The sequence below is a fragment of the Erpetoichthys calabaricus genome, chromosome 1, assembly GCF_900747795.2.
Source record: "Erpetoichthys calabaricus chromosome 1, fErpCal1.3, whole genome shotgun sequence".
Lineage (NCBI taxonomy): Eukaryota > Metazoa > Chordata > Cladistia > Polypteriformes > Polypteridae > Erpetoichthys > Erpetoichthys calabaricus.
Window position 1 is genome coordinate 248,055,866 of NC_041394.2, and position 19,903 is coordinate 248,075,768.

At 36.7% G+C, this 19,903-nt stretch overlaps 1 protein-coding gene across 10 annotated transcripts in view; it reads right to left on the reverse strand.

Annotated features, from left to right (window-relative positions):
- The window catches only part of celf2 (cugbp, Elav-like family member 2), a 549,771-nt gene that overhangs the window by 321,876 nt on the left and 207,992 nt on the right, over positions 1-19,903 (reverse strand). For 7 of the 10 annotated variants that reach the window (XM_028813929.2, XM_028813901.2, XM_028813873.2 and 4 more), the window contains exon 1: positions 18,354-18,510. The exons of 2 other annotated variants lie outside the window; for them this stretch is intronic. In XM_028813929.2, the coding sequence (XP_028669762.1) occupies positions 18,354-18,460 (107 nt within the window). In that variant the 5' untranslated portion in view covers positions 18,461-18,510. Of the gene's footprint in view, positions 1-10,863; positions 11,047-18,353; positions 18,511-19,903 lie in introns of those variants that run through there. One more of the 10 variants, XM_028813920.2, reaches the window with a different exon arrangement.

Below are 19,903 nucleotides of genomic sequence, written 5' to 3' on the forward strand. Positions count from 1 at the left end.
ACTTTCAGAAAGATTGCTGGTGTGCACGATGAGATGTAAAATCATTGTTGCTGCCAATTCACCCAATCCCAAGAACCGTCTCAGAGATATGTACACAACAACTTGAAGTCGGTGACATATTAAACATGTATTTTAATGATGGCAACAGGCTACTCAAACATTCCCAGAGCATTAGTTGTATGAGAGTTGGTGCTCTTGGCTTCATGCTTCACTGTGAGTAACTATATGCTCTTATTTGAAAACAAAAATGTATAAAATATATTTCAGTAATGTAAAGAGGTGTTGCATTTAAAAAAACACTTATCACATAATAAATTAAACCTTTCATTAAATTTCCCATATTTTAAAGATTAAAACCTTTCAATCAGTGAAAGGGGTCAGCTATCAATTATGAACCATTATTAAAATCTGTATTCTAAATTGGTGGGGCTTAATTTTTATATGAAGGTTAACACTTAGAGACTTGAAAAGAGCTAAACAGTAAACCATTCATAACCTTATTCATTCACTGTCTTTCTTTCTTCCAAAGTACAGTATATCTTAATAAATCCACAGGCTGAAGACTTCAACTCTAGTCAATCATTATTTCTTTAAAAAAAACTGTTATAAAGATCTAAAAATACATAAGTATTTTGAATGAGAAGTTGTCTGAAGCAATCACTAATTACTCTGAATGCTATTTGAACTATACAGAAGAAGAAGATAAATACTGTATAAAATAGATGCTCACCAGTAGACCACCTTTATAAACATAGCTTGTATTCAGCCTTTACAAAGTAAAATCAATAATGATTCAACAAATCTGTTTATCAGAAAATGAAAATGAAGAGAAGACAACCAGCAAAACAATGTTCTTCACTGTCCATCTGCTTCAATAACCGACACTTGGAATTAGCCTAAAATTCTAGCCTAAACATTACATTCACATACGTTGATTTGGTACTGCAATAGCCACAACTTCATTGTACTTTTAAGGTAGTATTTCACTTCTAAACTTTAATTCTTATGTGACATAATTAAGTTAATTGGTTATACTTAAAGGAATAAAAAGAATAGAAAGTAGGATAGTTAAAATTTGAATTGTAGAGGAGGTTAAAGCAGGATATATAAAGCAATATGACAAAATTACAAAAGACAAAAAGTTGTGCCCTTCCAATTGGCTTTCTGGGAAGCCAGATTCAATAGCTGGCTAACCACTGGATCATTAACTGTAAAACGCATTTAGAAATCAAAATGGATCCAAAATAAAGATATTTTCTAAGCACAGAAATAAAATTAAAGTTGGGTAAATGCCTACAAAATTCAAAGAACAAAAAGTTAGCATTCCCAACAGCAAATGTCATGTACTTTTCCATACTACACCATACATACCATATACCAAAACATGGTTAAAAGTTGTTCTAATCAAACCCATTTACCTTTTCTTAAAACAAGTGAACATAAATTATCTACACTTATCATATGAAAGGAAGGCACTGTATTTAGCATTGTTGCCACACATTTCCAAAAAGACATGTTTAATTCCTGTCCCATTCACTGTCTAGGTGGAGTGTTCAAACGAGTTTTCTCCAGGCTCTGCCTCACATCCCAAAGAAATATATGTTAGATTAATTAATGAGTCTAAGAAGTGGGACAATATGAGTCAGTGTGGGAATGCATGGAATATTTTTCATATTCCTGCCTTAAGTATAATGCTTGCTGGGCAAGTTCTGGTTCAACATGTCCTAATGAAAAAAGCATTTTAGTTAAATGTATGAAACATCACTCATTCATGTGCAATTTTATAGCCAAGTTATTTAAAGATACTACCTCCATATTATTGTTGTGTAATATACTTTCTTACACAATTAATATTAATTGAAGGCATGTGAAATACAGTAGGCCTACCAAAAATAATCCGGGCTTTGCAGATGGTGATTGCAAAGAGAAAAAAAAAATCTTAAGATGTTGAAAAATAATGCAAGTCAGGCATACAGCAAACCAATTGTAGAGTCTTCCTAAGGCAATACACTGCTGCATCTCTTTAGTTTTCAACAACGTGACAATCTTTATTTATTTGAACCTAATCTATGGTCACGGAGGCATACTAATAAATATATTTTACTTACTGTACTTTTAAAAACAGCTATGTTCCAAAGACCATAGAAACAAAAAAAGTATTTTCTCTATAAAGTGAATTGCAAAAGGTTTTCGGATAGTACAGAGTTTTTTCTTCTTTTCTATATAAGCCACATGATTTCAGATAAATGCAGAATGTGATCAGTAAATGGAGAGAATGGTGTACTATGCACTTACAAAAATGAAAGAAAGAGAAAGGTTTACTCTACAGAAGAAGAGGAGTGCCTATTTGATATCTAAAGGACTCCTGGATTAATAGTTCTGTTAGCACTTTGTTCTCTGCAGTCATCTATGCACAAACACCCACCCAAGATTTTATTTTCCCTTTCTTTGGCACTGTCATTTCCCCATCATTTAACTCTCCAGATAGAAGTAAAAACACAGCGCCCAAAACAGAAATGACAATTTTGAGGAAGTTAAAAATAAGCTACAGGGAAAAGTGGCTTAAGAATCTTTCGAAATATAAAACAATTCTGATTTTTTTGCAAATTTGCTTTTATAGAATATGAATGTCAACATATATAACATGCTTTTTTATGACAGACAACTACATTTACACTTTATCTTCAAAAAACAAAAATAAATTGTCTTAGCAAATGTTAGGATTTAAAGAATTACAAAGAATCTAAAAGTAATCTTCAGTACAAGAAAACCCATGGAAAATTTCAAATCAGCTTCAATAATGCTTTCACTAGGAAAAAGCAGCGTTTCACTATACTCACACACTATACGTTTGTAAACGACAGAAGTAGTAGTCACAGGCCTCCCAGCTCCACCTGTTACCCTGTCTTACCAAGTTATTTTTAGTAATGTCAGCTGTGCTTTTTAATCTGAATGCTAAATGTTTATTGAGACAGCTACCTTCAACATACATCATCATTTTTAATCCAGAAACATCCCAAGAGATAAAAAAAACTATACTTAAATACGCAGTCATGAAAAAGAACAACAATCACCAAATGCAAAATAGAGATAAAAAGCCAGTGGCTTGTGTATACTCCTTATTCCTCTCAAATCACAACCAACGAACCTTTTTGTTTTGGACAGAAACAGATCTTCAGCATTGCCCACAAAAAATACTGTCCAAGGGAATGTGTCAGTTCTGTTCGACTGTGCAACATATAATTTACAAAAATACAAATGCACAATCAGGAATGTAATGTGCAATACATTTATGTTCCTTGGCACCTCAGTTACGAGTTCCCTGAAGGGGAAAAAAAAGGGGGGGGGGGGGGGTTTGAACGGTGAACTACAGATGAATAAAATTGTGGTGCTTATACCAGTTGAAAACACCAGTAAAAAATGACTTTGCATCATACCATAATATTAATCACTATGGTTAACAGGTACAGGGCTGCAATCTGTTCTCAGAAAATATATAAATCTGAGAGCAGTGCTGAACTTTATGTTTAGCATTAAGGTGCTAATACAGTGTGGTGCTACACAATATGAATAAACACTGAAATGGTAATATTACATGTGACCTTTAAAAAGAAAACTCATGGAGCAGCATGCGAGTTTGCTTTGTGATATGGCTGAAAACTAAGTATTTGAGGAGACTGGATTATTCCTACATTGGGAAGCCAAATAAGAATGTTATCATGAACACACAAAATACCAAATGGCACAAATAACTTAAAAGTTCATTTTGTTTAACAGTTGACCTCTTATTGATCTGCCACATCCCTTTTCCTAAAATCTATCATATTATTTCTCCTTACTGTATCAGGGTCCATAAACAAACCGTTTAACTAAAAATATTAAGTATATTTTCTTAATTTGTAGTTTAGAAAGAAACCTCCAAATAAAGATCAATGGTAAAAAAATGTAAGCAAACTCTATAATACTGAAGGTTGTGTAGAGTTTAGCTTGCTTAGGCTGTGTCACAAAGTTCCTTGAGCTTATCATATACACTGCCTGGCCAAAAAAAATGTCGCCACCAAAAAAAAAGGTCACACACTCTAATATTTCGTTGGACCGCCTTTAGCTTTGATTACGGTACACATTCGCTGTGGCATTGTTTCGATAAGCTTTTGCAATGTCACAAGATTTAGTTCCAGCCAGTGTTGCATTAATTTTTCACCAAGATCTTGCATTGATGATGGTAGAGTCTGACTGCTGCGCAGAGCCTTCTCCAGCACATCCCAAAGATTCTCAATGGGGTTAAGGTCTGGACTCTGTGGTGGCCAATCCATGTGTGAAAATGATGTCTCATGCTCCCTGAACCACTCTTTCACAATTTGAGCCCGATGAATCCTGGCATTGTCATCTTGGAATATGCCTGTGCCTTACGGCTACACAGCTGTTCAGTCCCAATCCCTTGAGTTCCCTTCGCATTGTGCATGTGGAAATGCTCTTACTTTCACTATTAAACATAGACCTGAATTCTACTGTTCTTTTTCTTCGATTTGATTTCACCAAAAGTTTAAGTGATCGCCGATCACGATCATTCAGGATTTTTTTCTGGCCACATTTCTTCCTCGAAGATGATAGGTCCCCACTATCCTTCCAGTTTTTAATAATGCGTTGGGACAGTTCTTAACCCAATTTTAGTCGTTTCTGCAATCTCCTTAGATTTTTTCTCTGCTTGATGCATGCCAATGATTTGACCCTTCTCAAACAGACTAACATCTTTTCCACGACCATGAGATGTATCTTTCGACATGGTTGTTTAAGAAATGAGAAGCAACTCATTGCACCAGTTGGGGTTAAATAACTTGTTGCCAGCTGAAAGATAATCGCCTATGCAGTAATTATCCAATAGGAGGCTCGTACCTATTTGCTTAGTTAAATCCAGGTGGCGACTTTTTTTTTGGACAGGTAGTGTATATTGTAGTTCTGAGATGGTTATTTGGAAAAAAGCAAGTGCAAAATGGTGTTCTCTCTCTAATCTGCCTAAATGTTCTTGAAACTTTCTTTGTAGTTTTTTCCACATGGGGTAAAAGTAAAGTAAAATGATTGCCTCATTTAGCATGTACCTTTTCTCTTGTTCAGAGGCCTTTTGCTTATTTAGACCTTTCTAATTTTCACGTGCATGTGGGTGTGAAGAGACCTACAAATGGCAGTTTGATAATATCTCAATGGAACTGAAGGAGCAATAATCTTATAACTTACCTAAGAATCACCATATGCTTCAAAAGCATCTGTTTCACCATAAGCCTCAACCGGCCAGTAAACAAATACCTAAAAGCCCACATAACAAATGATATACAATGGCATTAAGTTCTTTAGTGATGACATCCTCAGTTTACTTCTTTAAGTCTATGGGTGCTTTTCTTATATTTCTTTATAACAAATGCCACCAAAGATTGGCCATTCTTTAGATGGAATCACTTCAAATATTTGTCAATAGTTAACAGTTTGAAGAACCGTCGTAAATGACGAAAAGGGCATACTGTGCTATTCTCGTTTGTAACAGAAATGGCAAGTCATTAACCTTTATGTTCCACCCTGCAGCCAAAATACTATCATATTGCGGATGATGATTGTAGCACCAAGTCTTTCGTTACAATTCTTTTTTTCTTTCCTTTACTTAATTTCCTCCAATGTTTCTAATTTTTACATAACATGCAATCTTCCTGTTATAAAAGTGTACAATTAAAGTAGACAATAAGCACAGGTAGGTTTACACTGAGCATCCTAGACAAACTTGACTAAAGTCAAACAGCTAACACTTCATGTATTCAGTAATTACGATTTTGACAATTATTGATGCACAGTCAAAATGACTGCATAATCCAATTCACGGTTACAGGAGAAGGAGACAACCCCATCAGTAGTTGACAAAAGTCAGGAACCTAACAACCCACTCTTACAAACTGAGTTAAGCAGTTAGAGAGTTAGAGAATGATAGGATAATGTCATTATACAGAAAAAGGAAGTGTCTGTCAGTGGGAAAGGTCTTCTATAACACCGGCCAAAGCAGCATTTCAACATATCACTTTACAAAACACACTATTCCATGAATGTGTGCTTAAACAAGAGGTTTTGTATTATTTTGCATTAGGATGAGCATTCGGCATGTATATGTGGATGACACTGAGAGCTTGCATCATTGTAACACCAGAACAGCCATTAATTAAAATTTAAACAGTGCAAACTGATCAATGATGCTCTTGGCAGGCGTAGTGTTAAATAATCAACTACTTCTCTTTCAGATTGCTTTTCACCAGTTCACAAACTTCTGCCTAATAACCTGTTGGATTCCTTCAGCAACTTTTAGCTGAAAAGTAGTGATCTGTAGCTCAAGGACGTAAACAAAAGAGGTTCTTGCAAAGTTAAAACAGGTGGAAGTAAGAACTTTGCAAGTGTGAACAAGGTATTTGTGGATCAGTCACAATGTCCATATAACACAGTGGAAGTTTTAAATAAAGCATAGAATTGAGCTTCAATATTAAAACTTGTAAGAAACATTATGCGTCTTTTGCTGATGCCCACTGTAATTTAAGTTATTCAGAGAGGTCTCCTTAGGAAGCTGGATAACAGTATAGTTTAGACAAATAATACAGGGGCTTTCAGAACCAGTGTACCAACAGCACAGTTGATAATATCTTAATGATCTAGAAAAACCTTATTTTAAAAATTTTTTGACTATACACGTACAATTATTTACCAGCTTTTTTTGTACTCCCACTGAAAGATAAAGTTTAAACTCTCATAAGTCACCTTTCTCAATTAAAAGTTCTCTCACAATGCAGACTGCCTTCAGTAGCCTATAACCTCATACTGTAAGAAAGTCGATAACTGTAGGCTTGCCTATGAAGATTAACATATGCATCTTCAAACACTTGAAAGAAAATTATCACCAGGAAAAACAATCATGGATTTATAAAATGAAAGATAAAAACTGATTATCATAAAGATTTTTCTGAGGCACAAGATAAAAGCTAATAGAATTGTGCAGAGTTAAGGAGTGAAAGGGCCACATGGCTGCATGGATAGCTAAATGTTACAAGCTGAACTCTATCCTATTACACCCATAAAAGGCATAAACCCCTTTTTTCCTATCAGTAGAGCTAATCAGGTCACTCTTGAGAAGTGTCTTGACAGTCCTTTAAAGAACAATGCAAGAATTTAGAAATGACACACTTTGCTGTTTTGGTCATTGTTAATCTACATTCGCATTTAGCCAGCCATTTGGATCTGCTTTGTAATGTCATACCAGAGTCCATCCTTAACAACATACTGTACTTCTGTTCTCAACCTCACTGATGAATTTAGATGTGGTAATAACCAAGAAGTGTTTCATAAAATGTAAATGCCTTGTTGACTCAGTGCCCCATTCAATCAGTGCCATTCTGGCTGTTCCTTCAGCTTTTACACCCAGTTGAGTGTATCATGCAGTGGCTTCCAAGTCTGTGTCTGATCCCTCTGCAACTTGCAGAGCTCTCTCGGCACAAAGCAGCAAGCCTTGAAATATGTTCCAAGAAATCAGATGAAGCTTTACTTTGCATCTCTATTCCTCAAAGACTTAGATTTGACTATTCAAGTGCTAATGTTTTCATATCTATGGCTCATTTATTGTAATTATTAATCTATTAAAAATATTGCCGTTGAGACTTACTGCTACCTTGCATGCATCTAACTAACATGCACGCACACATGTTGTCTGGCCTGTTTATTATCGCTCATATGAAAAACATTAAAAATTAAGCCAAAAAAAAAAAAAAAGATGCACACTTTAGCTTGAGATCTAAAAGATTTTCAAATATCAAGTGGGGATGGAGACTCTAAAGTCATGAATTCATGAATAGAAACAAGCCTGGGTTTAATGATCCATAGAAAAATCATAAATATTTCAAACATCTGAGGACATCAACGAAGTACTTCTCTTGCCTATTAAACAGTTTAACATCTGTTTGTGTCTGAGTTTTACAATCACCGACTTTCCCTATTTGCATAAGCAGAAAGAAAACTTTTGCAGAACATTTTTTTGGCAAAACATAAGTAATGAAGCTAAAGCTGTTAGCTATCATTAACTGCACGTGTACACAGGTTTAGCCTAGTGAAAGCAAATAAAAAAGCAATAAAATTTATTTTCTTTCACTTTTCAACAACTAGCCTCCCACTCCACACTGTAAGCACAGGCATTTTATCGACTTGCTTATATTTAGAGAGCACACACTGGGAATGGAACAGGCAATGCTATGGTTTCTAGTCAGACTCCTTAATAAATAGGTCACACTGCTTTGCAAGCCACTAGATCATATGTGCAAATCTCACTTCTCACTCCCCATATGTCACTCAGCAATTCATTAAACAAGCTGCACTGACAAGAAGTGTGTCCTAGTGGGTAAGGCTTTGGACAGCAAAGCACCAAGAATGATCATGTATTTATCATTTCAGATTCCAGTAATTTGTGTCCTGAAGCAAGTTACTTAACCTACCAGTGCTCACACTTCAAAAATACAGCATCAACTACACAAAACTGTCTTCAGATGGTGTTAATGATAAAGATGTTATATAAAACACCTTGCTTATACACTCTAAAGAACAGTCTTAAAATGCAAAAGGAAAGTAGTACAGCAGATCTCATCTAAAATTTGCAATTTACAAAAAAAAAAAAAAAAAAAAAAAAAGCACCGCCAAAACTTAAAACGTTATTGTATTTGTGGAACTCTCTCACATATTTTACCATTGCAGATGCATGCCAAAATTTCCCTTCTAAGTGAAAATTTTCCTAGTTCCACTTTTAAGAGTGTATTTTACTTTGCTATAAAAAGAATAGCTCATATTTAAAGGGCAGCATGGTCCCACATATCAGAAGCGTTTTTCTTAACCCAGTTGCACAGACCTAGAAATATTTCACAGTATCTACCCTACCAATTTTAGAAAAAAAAGCATACATCGTTCTGTATATTTCTGCATCATGTTATGAAACCACTATCCCATATGGGAGACTACTGTACTACTTAAGGAAAAGAGATGCATACTACGCAGCAAATACCGACAATGACAAAATTAAATAAATAAATCAATGCGGCAACATACATCAGCAATAAATAGGTATAGTTAAAGAGGGCATCAACATTGAACGCACAAAAATTGCAATGGATGCGTTACTGTAGTAAGCAGAGCAATTTCCTAAAGTAGACATTCAGACATTATGCAATAGGACTAGTTAAGAATTTCAGTTTGCATTATTTTACCGCAGAAGTCCGAACCAGCGCCCAACTCAACAGACGCGACGCACTTCTCTGTATGTCTGTCTGCCACATTCTATGATTAAACACAATCTTGATTAAAGATAATGCAAAAAGAGAGCGGACTGGGGGGCGGGAGTGTCACTTTAAAACGACTTTCATAGTTAAAAAAAAAAGGTTGACACTGCAACTCATCGCGATCAGCGAAAAAACAACGAATATCAAAACGCGAAAACATAATCATTCCGTATTTAATATTTTTAACCATTTTCGTAAAATACGCGAATGCGTCTACACCAGATGCTAATTAAAGTAACAAGGCTTTCAAATAAGCGAGCAGTGCGATCGCCGTTCGCGGCCAGTCGGATGGGCTGACAGAAAGAGATAACAGACGTCACGAGCTTGCGCCACAGAGATACTAAAAAAACTTCGTCGTGCCTTTAGCGCCCATAAAGTTTTCTGCAATATACTACAGTTCATTTTACACCTTTCCGCACATGCTCATACCAATTTCCTGGACCCGTTTTATCTACTGTAGTTCGTCATGTCCCCAATACAGAAAATAATCTAGGCTAAGCATCTAACGCAACCGTCATAACATTAAGAAGGCGCATTAGCTGGCCTCCATTAAGACTGATCTGCAGAAAGCGCTCCAGCCGCCAATCCTGGTATATAGCGCCTTACGAAGTTTACATTATCACACAGAAACCAGCTTGAACACAATGGTAAACAAACATGAATAATCATGTGCGCTGCATGTGAAAATAGAGGTGCTGGAAAAAGAGCTGTAACAACTGACAAGCTTACAGACTGCGCGTGGCATTTTAACAATTTTAAAGAGCAACTTTGTATCGGGGGCACAGGTTAAGGAGGAAAAACGATACACATACGTACTTTCGGTAATACCGACACTGGGAAAAAGTCATTTGTAATGATGTTTAACAGGTTTTGTGGTATCAATATTGAACATCAGTAGCGCGTTGTCCATCAAACCACGTTTTTTTTTTAAAAAAAAAACGACGCTAATCGCACAAAAGAAACATTTCAACAAAAGTTCTCGAAATCGCGGATGCAGGCGTGAGTACAATAAAGAAGTACAACTATAAACATGCTTTACTGTTGTAACGCAGATATTATATGCTCTTGCCTAACAGGTCAAAATCGGTTAATCTGAGTCTTTGTAAGGCATAAGTCAGCATCTGAACGGCAACCCTTATTTCATGAAATACGGGAAACAAATACCGTTAACTTATAATTGCTGAACACTAGGGAAGCGAAAGTGTTGATTTCTGAAGAAGCAGTGACGTAACATCCAAAATGCGGGAAGGTGGGGGAGACCAGTGTTAACAAGCGCTTAAATAACTAAAATGCATCCAGGCTCACAAAGGAAGAGGAAAGGGGCGGTCACTGTACCTTTAATTTCCACACGGATTGTACTCGGCTTGTTCTCCCAACCTTCTCTCTCTCTCCCCCCACCATGCCAAACCCTATCCACAAAGAAACTCGAAATGCCAAGCTATTTTGCAAAGCGCATCGGCATTGTTTCTCGTCACGTTTAACGCGTCGCCGCGGCGGCCTCGCAGCCGCTCTAGCTACTACTTACATTCTGTCGGAAACCAGCAAACGGCTATCAACCATCATCTCGGGGAGAAAATCCAGATTGAACGAAGAACTCATGTTCTCCCCCTTCTATCGTCCCTGTTACTGCCGCTGCTGTTTCTCCTTCTTGTTCTTCTCCTTCCTCTTACGCTCGCGCTTGCAGTCTCTCTCTGTTTTCTCCCTCTCTCTCTCTCGCTCGCTCGCTCGCTCTCTCATACACACTCACTCACTTGCTCGCTCGCTCGCTCTCTCTCTCTCTCTCTCTCTGCTCGCTCTCTCTTTTTTTCCGTCTGCCGTGCACGCTGCTGTGGTTGGGCAAGTAACAGCGTCTCTACGCTTGTCTGATTCAACAACTGCGCTGACCGGGAGATGGACAGGGGCAGGTGCGGGAGGCCTCCCCAAGGCAGCAGCCACAATCGGCACTTGTCACATTCTCTCCCCCTCCAATCCCATCCGAAATCCCTACTGCTGAGGCAACTGTCTGTACCACGCCAGGTGCTGAAATAGGGGGCGTGGCTCGCATGTACCGCAGTTACGATTAACCATTTAGCCACTCGCGCTCTCCTGCCCGTAACTTGCAACTTGAAAGCGGGAAGTGAACTGTTAAAAACCGCGCCTGGGCTGACCGGCAAATTGTCACTTTCAGGTCTGTTTGGCAACAACATTCATACGCGTTTGTTTTATGAGTGATTTTAACAAATGTTTCCATCCAACTTACCATAGATCGCGTTCGCGGCACGTGATAAAACATCCGCTAGCCTCACGTGCGCTTCTCCCGGCTTTCACCCATATTATGCAGGGTGACGGCGGCGATGGATTGCGTGAGTTCTCATCTCGGCGTCCTTTCTTCTTTAGTGTCTTATGCTTTTTTCACTCTCTCTCACTCGCCAGCTTTCGAATAAAATATTTATACTGCTTTTAATTACATGTGAATTAGCTGGAAGAAAGTGTACGGAAGTCTTCTAGCTGAGTTAAGCCTCCGCAGCAGTTTGTTATATTCTTCACCGGCCTCAAATCCCTGGAGGGAATCATGGTTTCAAAGCAGCTTTTAATCATGCTATCAGGGGTAAAGTAGTATGTAAGTAGGTCAGAGTGAAAGCATTAAAAGCGCACAGGTTAGTGTTTTATTTAACAACTACACCGTACCGCACTTTTCAAACGCATTCCTTGCTGTACCCTGAAGTCGGGGCATAAGCGGGGTCAGATTCACAAGGCCGTACTAGTAGTCAGCTAACAAAGATAACTTGATTTGATCTTTTTCTCCCTATTGTTGACGTCGCCTATTATTAATCTGCTGCACTAAAACGTCACCGTTGAAAGGGCCTTTCAAACGAAAACTATTTTTTTTTCCAACTGCAAAAATGGCAATGTAATAAAAACATGAAATATTTGCATCATCTCTATTCTTAACCATTACAAGCGTTTTGAAGATGCCTGTACTGTATATGCGATATATGCTAAATACCCAGCTCTATGCCCTTTGCATTATGTTTCTTTAATGTAAGCACATTTTATAGTAATCTTCACAAATTGTAATTGGTTGTGTGTGTATCTGGCCTACTGTAAAAGGCCCTATATAACAGTAAATTGAGACTTTAAAGGTCACAGAACTAAGAACATCTGTTTTGAAAGCAGATGAGAAAAGGCAGATCCTAACCGTGAATATGGAAGTTGAGAAAGAATGTGCTTCAAGAAGGACAGGTTAAATCAAATATAATAAATAGGGCACTGTCATGGATTAAAACAATGTCAGCACCAACCCAAAGAATTAGGCATGCCATCTATGTAAAAAGAAATTACATTTTAGCTATATGGTTTATGCATTCTTTCCTAGCAATTTCCAAGTCATGCCTTGTCCTCTTTCACAGTGTTTGTCTGCATGAAGCCTGATAGCCTCATGGTTGTCTAAAGCATTTAGTTAAGATGCATTCTGTCAATTCAACTAGTTACTAAGAAACACTGGAAGGAAAAAGTAGAAACATGTTAATTATTTGCTGTTTTGTTTTACTGTTGCACTTTTTTTTTTGTTCCCTTACAAAAAGGTGACACTTGTTTGTATTTATCCTAATTCTGTTAACTTCCTCTCTTTATTTCTGGACATGATTTCAAAATACTGAATATATTTGTAAAAATTAAATCCTCCCCAGATCCTCCCTGCCAGTGTTATGAACGTAAGTAATCCTTTTAAATTTTTGGATTTACCAGATGGCTCCAGTTAGATGTTTAAATTTGCCAATTCCACAACTACACTGTGAAACCAGACTTCCAAGCATAAGGTCACATTAGCCCTTCAAATAAAACAATTGAGCTGCTACAGCCATGCTGTAAAACCGCTTCCTTGTAATGAACACGCTCCCAGCGAAGCTCTTTGTTTTATAATCGAGCTGCGGCAAGGAAACAGCTGGAACTACTTCAAAGGAAGGTTTCTTTTAATGACCCCACTACATAACTTGCTTGACAAGTTTAAAACGTGGTGTATACCTCTCTCGCCTTTCCCGTCATTTAGCTCGGAGGATAGTTTAATTTGTTATCTGCTCTAAGATCTTGTTGGCTACACTAAGAAATAAAGAAAATGCTAAAAAGGTTAGACACACACCAAATAAAATGTGATGTGTGTTGTATTCCAGTTTGAAGCCTCACCATCTATAGCAACCCAGCATGTGACCTGCTAGAAATACAGATATTCTGTTATCACTGTCACACTTGTAAAGTGCAGCATACTGGCTGCCTGATTAATGCAAAATCATGCAAATTGTACATGGTTTCATGTGTGTTACGTATTTTTTTCTAGACTCATGTTAAGCAACAGCTCCCCAGTCATAAACACTTCTTGAATAACAACTTTCTTATTCATTTTTATGCCCTGAAGAATATAGCTTGAAAAGATACTGCTACGCCAATTTTAATTGTAGTTGTAACGTTTTTTAAAAAAACAATCCAGGTTACACCAAGGCTTTTAGAGCTGTCTTTCCCATTACGCGAAACTGTAACCAAAAACCCTTTAACTGTAATTTTATGTGCCTGAACAATTCTGTTCACTGAGGCATTATTTTTCCATAATTTTGAGATTCTTCCCTCCAAATTGTTTAGGCATAGATAGATTTCTTTAAACTATTAAAAAAAAACACAATTGCTCAAAGCAAATCTCATTCCTATTCTTCCTTTACTCTTCACTTTTCTTTGCAAGGTTAGGAAAATATGGTGGTACTTCCTTTGGGTATAATTGTTTGGTTCCATTGTCCAAAAGCTCATTAGGTCACTAACATAGTACACAAGTCAATATAATTATACTAGCTGCCAATGTAGTTTAGCAATGTCTATAAAAACACAGAACTAATTCTGGTGGAGTCCTTCTCGTATGTATGTAACTATTGATTCATTACAGTGATACATGCATATGCATCACTTTAATCAAGTGCAAGTTCAGTTTAGTGGAAATAATGACCATTTTGCGTATTCTGTCATTTAAAAATTCTGGACTTTAATTTCATTTGATGCCTTCTTTTAACAAGGGTCATTTCTCTCACCTCCTGACACCATAGAAGGTAGGTTTGCATAATGTAACTGCATGTGGACTAATTGTACTTTTTTTTTTTTTTTTTTTATGGATTGATATCACGACACTGAAGGAAATATAAAATGTCATATCAAGAATGAACCCCTGCAAAACATTTTAGAAATGGAATGTTTCTAAAGTTAACTAAAGGAGAAATCAGAAGCCTGTGTTGTATGTGAAGAACTGCATGTGGATTAATTGAACTTTTTTATGGACTTGGTACCACTACACTGAAAGGAATGTAAAATGTCACATCAAGAATGAATGGATGTTTAAAAGTTAATTCAAGGATAAATCAGAAGCCTGTGTTAACTGAAGAAGGTAAAACTAGTGCAGAGAGTCCCCAGTGGGCCAGCAGTTTAATGTCACCAATGGGAATCAGGCAGTTAAGGTGTGAAGTCTTTTTCTTGCAAGTCAAAACACTTTGTAACTACACAATATTATAATATAATAAAGATGCTCCTATCACTTGACAGCATTCAGTTTTTTCCATTTTTCCATAGTGTGCTGATTTTCTTTCCTTTAGCTACACCCACCACTATTAACAGACTGTATATTATCTGTTTTGCTGCCACTCTGAATGCTTAAAGATTATTATACCAAGCCACATAGTTCATGGCAATTCCCGACAGCCAATGATTAGACGGGTCAAGTAAAAATAGGCTGCTGCACCAACCGCTCATGCTGCCCTGATAAAGCATGTCATTTCAAACTTGCTGACATACTTTTCTCAATAGCTAACATTCATGGATTTAAAGGTATTTATGTGTGGAGAAAACCAAGAACTGAATAAAATTCAAAAACTGTGGTAGAAGAAAATTATAGAACGGTAAAACATAGTTTTAACACTAAATAACAGTTGGGAAATTGTCAATGTTGATAAACAAGAAATGATTAAAGGTGGAACTATTTTTATAATCAATCTTATTTAAGCTTTGCATTTTTGTTTTTGAACAAATCCTGACATGAACTGAAATACAATGGTCAAATGAAAAAACAAACGGCAACAGCAAACCTTTACCAGATCACAGATGTTTACCAAATACTTATGACAATGAACTAATTAACAAAATTGCATGTAATACCAATAATAAAATCTAGATTCATTGAAATGATATCTGTGGCTCGTTGGAAAATAGAAATTTCTGCAAGCACTAAACAAGCTAACAGCGTATTTATTCTCATTTCCAGAATTGTAGCTACAGTGATCCCTCCTCAGAAGGCATCAGAAATACAATTCTGTCATTCTGATGTTGTCTACAGTTGTAACTCATTCTAGTTTTTTTTTTTCTTTTTTTAAACATAGGCATTTTTTTGCCCTAAAAGTGTAAAACACACCATCAAAGGCATTTTGTAGCTTCTAATTAACCTCTCTGATTTTGGTAATTAGTATTGATTCACTCCTGAATGACTTTCTAAGTATTGATGTACAGTCTACACTTGTGCCGAAGTTCCAGGTATGAATATTAATGAAGAATCTGCTGTGTTTGTTTTCATCTGCTCCCAAGGTACGGTTTACATTTTTCAGTGCTGTAATTTGATAGGTGCTATTCATTGGGGTAAGCCTCATGCAACATGGAAGCATTTACTAGTGTATGTTACACAGTCATAACTGTACTACTAGAGGGGGATCACAGTGTTAACAATGAGGAGGAGCCTCCAACAGTTTCTCAATCATACCCACCATTATATGGGATTTATTTCATCATAATTCTTTCCTTCTCGGTGCTATACATCTCTTTAACAATAAGCATAAAAGGTAGTAAGGTAGTAAAGGTAAGGAATTACTTCATAAATATTGTAAATAAGTACAGGTTTAAAAACCTATTGTTAAATATGCTAGTTACCAGAGTATTGTTTTTAATAACAAGTTTCTGCATTTTTGTTAAATGTTTAACCTGTTGTTGTCTTCTGCTTTTTGTTATATAGTCTACTAGGATGTATCTGACCGGGGAAATTTAATGTTTTCTCACATGATTATTTCTAAATAATGACCTTTAACCTTTACCCTCGAAATATTTAATTGTAGTATGTAAAAGTGCTCTATGATGCAAATGTTCTTTTCTTTATTCATTATTTCCAAATATGTTTTTTTTTAAACTAAGCTCACTTACAGATTGCTTTTTCATCCATGTTAAGATTTAGAGATAACTCATAAACTCAGTATTTTCTAGTGCTATGTATTAGAACTGCATTAATCAACAATATTGTTTAAAAGAAGTATTGAATTAGAAGAAATAAATGAAGGGGTTGTCAGGGGTGTGAATGATGAGACTAGACAGCCCAGGTGCTGGTGACCATATGCTTAAAGTTTCACATCTAATTTCTACAGACATTCTGATAAATAAGATATGCATAATTTAGCATTATGAAGTTGCATCTAACTACAGTCAGACATTTCCTACAGTGTAATTAAACACTGTCAATCGAAGCTTGCTTCAGTAACTTTGTATCTTTATATATTTTGAGTATTGGATAGTCATTTTACTTGTCAGCATTTAATATACTTCAATGTAAACAATGAATAGAAAAATAGTTTGGCAGTAAGGTATTCTATTCTCAGCAATGAGAGGTGTCCGAGTGATGTCAGGTTATTTTTTTTATCATGTATTCTTGCATAAAATTCAATATACCATTCTTGCCCATTTATTACACATAAAACGAAGAGTTCAATAATATAATGTTTTAATTCATAGATGCAGTATGCTGTACATAATTGGGCAGCGTGAACATCAGCAGTACGATTCACCGACCATGCACCTGCACATGGGTGTATCATGCTGTAAGGAACGAAGTGACAGATTGGTTGTTATCAAAGATAAATATGTAAAGCAACACTACTTTTTGTCTCTCTTTTTGTGTGAAAATAGTTATATAAAGGGTATTTATTTTGAGCTGCATAAAGGCAAGAAAACACAGAATGTATTAATACTGATGTACTGAAGAACATTTTCTGTTTCGGCTAAACGTGTATCGCGAAGAAATACACAGCCTGTTAGCCAAAGTAATGCTGCCCTTTTTTCGGGCCGGGATCCAGCTGTGAGGCACGAGAACACCTCAGAATGTTTTATACCGCACATCTACAGCATGGCATTTATAGGCATTGCTTTTAGAGTTGCAGCGCTTTTGAATCATTCGTATAAACTTGAGGCGCACTGTTAGCAGAGGCTTAAAATGCTCGTTTGAAATGAGCAAAGATTATTGTCATCTGCAAGGCTCTGTCTTCAACGCCGTTAGTTGGAATCGTTTAAACAAAACTTGTGTGATGCTGGATTGTATTATTTAAAAAGGAACAGTGAAAGAAAACTGCGCTTTAATGCACATGCACATCCATTACTAAGATCATAAAACTGAAAGGAAAAAAACACAGCTCCTGAAGTGTCTGACAGCTCTATTGTTCGGCTGTCCCATTGTCGGACTAAATATATATTCAGAGCTCACACGTCTACTACCAAATAAACAAAAGCTTACATTTTTCAAAGCAAGGGTGCCAGTTCAGCATAGCTCGTTATTCTTTGGCAGAGACAGCACCAAATATCTTTGGGGGCACCGTTTTTCAAATATTGTAATTGTGAGCCGATAAACCGTATAGCATTAATGAATCTGTTTAGGTAGGCTAAATCCAGATTAAAGGCGAATTTTAGCACCACATGCCCTAATATGGAATCACCTATGCATCCCTGGATTCATGCATGTACAAGTCAAATAAATAACGCCAGCAGCATAAAAAGTCGCCCCTTGCGTGTGCGCGCTGCGCCTCATTGTAAAGGAATGTATTGTTCGACAAAACGTGCAATGCGCGTAATCGATAGAGTGGCGTGCAATGCGAACAACAGAGAGAAGTACACGCTGGTATTAGGAGCAAGCATCGCTGCCAACGGGAGAGTTGTTGCTAGAAAGAAAGAAAAAAGAGAGACAAAAAGAAGACTGCACGGTACCTCAGAAGCAGTTCCTCGTTTCTCATCGTAACAGCAGCTTTGGGACAGCGCATGCTTTCTGCACAGATATTCTCAACAAAAGCCAGTTCAGAAGTGTACTCAAACATGAATGCCACGGGAGCTCCTCACTAATGGCCACTCTTTCACTCCCTTCCCCCCCTCCTGCCTCTCTCTCTCTCTCTCTCTCTCTCTCTCTCTCTCTCTCTCTCTCTCTATCACTCGCAAATGTGGAGCGGTTGAGCAGAGGGGCCCCTGTAGATTCACTAAGCAGAAATAATCCTCTCTGACAAGTTATGTTGTTGGGGCATATCTTACATTAATGCATTGTGTTGCCTAAGGGGGGCTTGTTTGCATTCAGTCTTGCTTGGCTAGTACCGGTTCTACTAATTATCATCAAAATTAGACATAAGAAGGAAAAAAATTAATTATGATTTCTACGCATCACCGCAAAAAGCGTAAATGATGAAGACCTTTCGCATAAACTGACTATATGTTTATATTTAAAATTTTCCTTTGTATTGTTTTACTCTACTTATCATGCCTTTCTAATGAAATGTCAAAGAAGTATTCTAATTTTTAATCTTTTGTTTGAACTTATTCACAGCTCTAGTAGCACTTATTGCGTGAGCTGCTGTCTTTGTTTCCAGGATTAAAGGTGATGGTTTATAATCTTTGTTTCAAGTGCTAATATTAATATTGTAAACACAATCACATATATAAATGATACGTTTTATTTCAGAGCTACGTGGCCCGCACTGAATGATTGCCACAGAAAATTCAAATAAGAAGGTTAGTCATTATGGGTGTTTCAGAAACAATACTAGACGTGATATTATAAAAATGCAAAACTTAATAAAGTTTTTTTAAACAAACTGCCATAAACTATTGGAAAATTGTTGATCGATCAATCTTTATTTCATATAGTGACTTTCACAATAAGGAGTAACAAACTCTACACCACATTAAAAAGCAGCTAAAAGCTGTGAAAATGTACATTTCTGGATCTTAATTTAATTTTTCCTTATTCGTGTTGTTTCACGCAGAGTTCTCCCTTTACTCTTCTCTGTATCCACGAGATTTCTCTCGGCTCCTATAACACAGTATAGCAGTAGATACCAAGTTCAGTCCTGGTGGGTCCTTGCAGCTGCAGTTTTTCATCCCAGCTAACCGCCCTTAATTTGAGTCATATCATAAATAAGCAAAGTGTTAAGTGTTGCTTTTCTTAGTTTATTTGTTACGGTGTTAGTATAGAAGTTATGAAACTGTGATTTCTACATTTGTATTGTAATGTATCGAAATTTTTGTATCTTACATGGAGGTAATTTCACTTTTTTGTTTTTTTTTTTATCTTTATTTACCATTGTATTTTTTCTTCTAGTTCTGTAGATGGTCTGGTTATTTGAAATTCATTAGTTACTAATGAGCTTGCTAGTGGATCATACACTGAAGTAGCGGCAGCCTTTCGGCATTCAGTGTTATTTGTCCTGGTGACAACACCGGCTGTGTGTTGGTTATATTTACTGTATTGCAATTAAGCGAGCGGAAAAATT